Source organism: Phaethon lepturus, unplaced genomic scaffold (genome assembly GCF_000687285.1).
Source record: "Phaethon lepturus isolate BGI_N335 unplaced genomic scaffold, ASM68728v1 scaffold23769, whole genome shotgun sequence".
NCBI classification, from domain to species: domain Eukaryota; kingdom Metazoa; phylum Chordata; class Aves; order Phaethontiformes; family Phaethontidae; genus Phaethon; species Phaethon lepturus.
This window is the reverse complement of record NW_010565846.1, coordinates 9379-13609: the sequence shown is the minus strand read 5'-3', so window position 1 is coordinate 13609 and position 4231 is coordinate 9379. Positions and strand designations below refer to the sequence as shown.

Below are 4231 nucleotides of genomic sequence, written 5' to 3'. Positions count from 1 at the left end.
AAAACGCTCCCCCGCGCTTCCCTCCTCCCAGCCTCTCCAGGCCTGCTCTGGGTTTATTAGCTGCCACTGTCCCCTGCCTCCTTCCCGTGTGTCCAGCTGGGCTGGTGCACAATGTGTGCAGATGCTCCCAAGAAAGACTTTGCGTTTCTGAGATCAGGATCATTTTGGCTGTTTTGACCTGTTTTGTCACGGCTGATTGTGGTAGCCCCACTGATGCCTCTTTGTGACCCCCTCAGCCGTCCAGAAGAGCCTCCGACCTGGAGCGGTTACATGGGAAAGATGTTCCAGGCTGCTACCAACTACCTCCCTGCTCAGGTATCGGGCATGATGAACCAGGATCGAGCCTTTGCCACTGTCCGCCTGAACATCTCTGGACAAAAGAACATCTGTGCCCTCTCCACGTACGTATTGACATCTGCATGCCCTCTGCCACGCCAGCCTGTGAGCAGACACAACTATCTCTGCAGAACACCACCACCGTGACCCCTTATCTTGCACCCGTGCCTGCAAAGCACACAGCATGGGTGCGTCCTGTATCTTTGTGTGAGTGCGGATGTGTTTGGACTCATGATCCTTTTCTCATTAGGATTCAGAAGCTGCCTCGACTGTTGGTGACTACATCGGATGGACATTTGTGTATCTATAACTTGGACCCGCAAGATGGAGGGGAGTGTGTCTTAATTAAGAAACACAGGTAACTGCACCTCCAGACACATCTGATACAGAGGCTGATCTTTAAAAAATTAAGAGAAATTTTACCTGAAAGCACAAAATAGAGCTGTAAGAGCAAGAACATTAAAATTGACTTTGTGATTTTAGCTGCCTGATCTGACAGATGTGGGTGGGAACCACATCAGCAGGCAGGGATGTGGGGCTTCTTGCAGAAGAAACCAGAGACATCTCAGATCCCTAGGCAGTTGTGGGACATCTCAGCTTAGACAACAGAGGTGGGCAGGCTGTGCCTTAGGAGATGCCTCCAGCAGCAGAATGCTGACCACCATGGTGCCTGGAGAATAGAGCACCTTCTCCAGGCGTGACTGAGTGCTGGAGAGCTGACTCTGGGGGCAGGATGGTGTGGAGCAACACTGGGAGCTTCCGTAAACAAAAAATCGCATAGATGCACGCCTGCAGGCATGCAGTGCCAAAGCAGAGTCTTCCGTGCTGCTGTTCAGTTTGTATGCAAATTTGATTAAGCACGTAACCCTCCCCACACACATCTGGGCTACTTGGCTCCAGATGTGAAGCCTTTGGGGTGGGGTGCGATGTAACATGTGCTCTAAGCCGGGAGGTGGCTGACAGCCAGGAAAATGCCAGCAGTTTTTTGAAAAGCCACAAAACAACAGCACTTCAAAGCTGCGCTGTCCAGCGTGCTCCGGCCGCCCCGCCGCCTTCAGACACCGCTGACGCCCGCCTGCTCCCGTCCCGGAGTGGCCGTCCAGAGCTGGCAGGCCGGCTTTGTATGTGGGTTCCTCTTAGCAGCAGAGGACTGAAAAGGGCCCTTGGGTCATGAGTTATGTTACATCATACTATATCTCTGCTTAAACTCCGTCCTAAACTAGCCAGCGCTGCTTTTCCCATCTAGTCCGCTCCTGTTGGAAGCCCTTTGGAGCCCCCTCTGTGATTAGAAACACTGTTTGCCTTTGTAACCTAAAGCTTTTGTGGTCAATCTGTTCTCTTCTATTCTCGTGCCAGCATTGTCCTCTAGCCGAAGTAGTGCCTTCCCTATCTTCTGCTTCCCCCCTGCTTTACTTGTAGAGCACAATGCTCTCCCCCTCTGCAGCACTGCTAGGGCTGCAGGCAGTGCCTATACGTGGTGATGCAGATGGGTGATGTGCTTCAAGGAGATGTGGATGCATGTGCTTGTCTTAGCTGGTGCTAAGGGAGGAATGGCTGGGATCAGAACTAACTCTTCTCCCCTCTCTTGCTCCCGTACAATTAGTCTGCTTGGCTCAGGAAAGACGGAGGAGAACAAAGAAAATGACCTTCAGGCTCCGTTACCTCAATCTTACGCAGCAACTGTAGCCAGACAAAGTACAGTGCCTTCAACTTCGACCATGCCAGGTAAGCATGGCATTGCCCTTCCTCAGGCAGAAGCAAGAAAGCCACTTGGGGCAAAGCAGAAAAGTCTCCCAACTTCCAAGGGTTCAACCAGAAACACCACTTGTGCAATGCAGCCTGGGGCAGCAGGACTCTCTGGAGCTCACCGCGTTCATCCCCTGCCCCCAAAACAGGCCAGGCGTTTTCTGCTCTGCTTCCCAGGACCCCTTGCCAGCGCTTCTCCTCCTTGTGCAGAGCTGAACCACAAACGGGCCCGCCAGCAGAGCCATAACCACATCCGAGCTTCACAGTTTGTCAGACGGCAGCTGCTGCCAGGCTGGTTTCCAGAAGTTGAAACCGTGGATGTAGAAGTCAGATCTCACTATTTTTGTGGCAATATTGCTACAGATTCTCCCAAATCTGTTACACCTTACCCTAACGAAGCTCATACTGAATTGTTGCAGCAGAAGACTGGGTGACTATCTCATTGTATACCCAAGTTTAAGGGTCCACATACAGATATGGATCTTATTCTGGAATTGGTGCTTACATTCACGGTGGGAGGAGGAAAGCTTCTGCCACAGGAGCTGGCCAGGTATTCCGTTCCTGAATGTGTAGTGTCAATGGAGATACCTTTCTCTTCTGCAGTCTCACAGTGCTCAGCCAAAAAGCCAGAGAAAGCAGCTCTGTGCTAAAAAGGTGATAAAATAGCGTCTCTGCTGTTTGTTTCCAGCCTCCTTCCATCCATTTATCCGTAACATTTTGTATTTTTACTTGGACAGGTTATTCGGAGGACGGTGGTGCCCTGCGAGGAGAGGTTATCCCAGAGCATGAGTTTGCAACTGGACCAGTGTGTCTTGATGACGAGAATGAGTTTCCTCCTGTGAGCATTCGGGACCCCTAAAACTGCAATTCAGGCCTCATGCTAAGAAGAAAGTATTAACCTCTTACAGAAGAGATACTGTTGCCCGCACATTGTCCCAGCTCACTGTGAAGCCTAAAATAACTAATTACATCATAGGGACAGTGCCAGGAAAAGTAGACCCCCACTAAATGGCAGCTAGGGATGGGGCAAAGATGATCAAACCTAATAATAATTAGAGGTGGATCTGAACAAACGAGTTGAATGAAGTGCAGATGCAGAATGATGTTCAGATCCAGATCTGATCTTTGTGCCTTGCGCAGATGTCTAGTATTACCAGGAATAGGTTTAATTTGAACAATACCATCATTTAGAAATAAAAACGTAATACTCCCTGTTGTATTAGTTTATGGAATGCAACTGGGACATACCTGAACCTCACCAGTCTCTTCATTTTCAAGCTAACTGAAAAGGCAACTCCTTTTCCAAGTACAAAGATGAAAGGCGTAACAGAATTTTAAACTGTTTTATGATTTTTATATGGCACTTTCTCAGTTACCGTTGGAAGAAGATACTGGCTTTTTAAAATCTAACGTAAGCCTGGCAGTGTCTTTCCAGCTCCTTTTCCTATTACACATACGTTTATTGTGTTAAGTATCTAACCCCTAAATGGTCAGATGCTGGTACCGTGCTATGATCTGGTTGTAATCAGCAGTGTCTCCATAATGGTAATGCATTAATACAGCAGAATATTGTAATGGATTGCAAGTTGTAGACTTGGCAGACCTTCGAATCCCTTACTCCATTTTTACATACCCTGCTGTTGGAGTTTTGCCTGAAGAGGAGGAAGTGAAAACTGTATTGGGATCCCAGGATTGGTTCCACATGCTGAGGCTGACCTCTGTGAGGCACTTTCCTATTAACGGGTGCAAAACGTTTAAAATTTAGATAAAAGGTGACTAGCTCATGACTCCTTTTGAAACAACTCTACCTAAATCCAACTCAGGTCGCATAAACCTTAGACCAAGTCTCTTCTGTTACCTGTAACATAACCTGCTGCAAACTGAGAACAAGAGCTTTCTAGTTGTCCTACTCCATTACCTGGAAGGGTATTTAAAATGTCCCTCTTCTGGTCAAAGTCATGTGGCCACAGAGAAGCTGGTGGCCCAGGCACTTGGAGGGAGCAGCAGGGCCAGAGAGAAATCCTTTGCTTCCTTCTGATGAACTTGCTCTTGAACATGTGGTTTGGGGACAAGTAAATGCTAGCAAGCAGGAATCACGCTGCTCTTGAATGAGCCTTCCTGCTGGGACTATGCTGTGTAAAAGCAGCCC

The 4231-nt window shown here is 48.5% G+C and overlaps 1 protein-coding gene across 1 annotated transcript in view; it reads left to right on the top strand.

Annotated features, from left to right (window-relative positions):
* WIPI1 (WD repeat domain, phosphoinositide interacting 1) overlaps nucleotides 1-4231 on the top strand; it is a gene marked incomplete at its 5' end in the record, with an annotated part of 19977 nt that overhangs the window by 12009 nt on the left and 3737 nt on the right. Inside the window, 4 exons of the mRNA XM_010295311.1 lie at nucleotides 237-401; nucleotides 587-694; nucleotides 1940-2061; nucleotides 2820-2920. Of these exons, the coding sequence (XP_010293613.1) occupies nucleotides 237-401; nucleotides 587-694; nucleotides 1940-2061; nucleotides 2820-2920 (496 nt within the window). The remainder of the gene's footprint in view (nucleotides 1-236; nucleotides 402-586; nucleotides 695-1939; nucleotides 2062-2819; nucleotides 2921-4231) is intronic.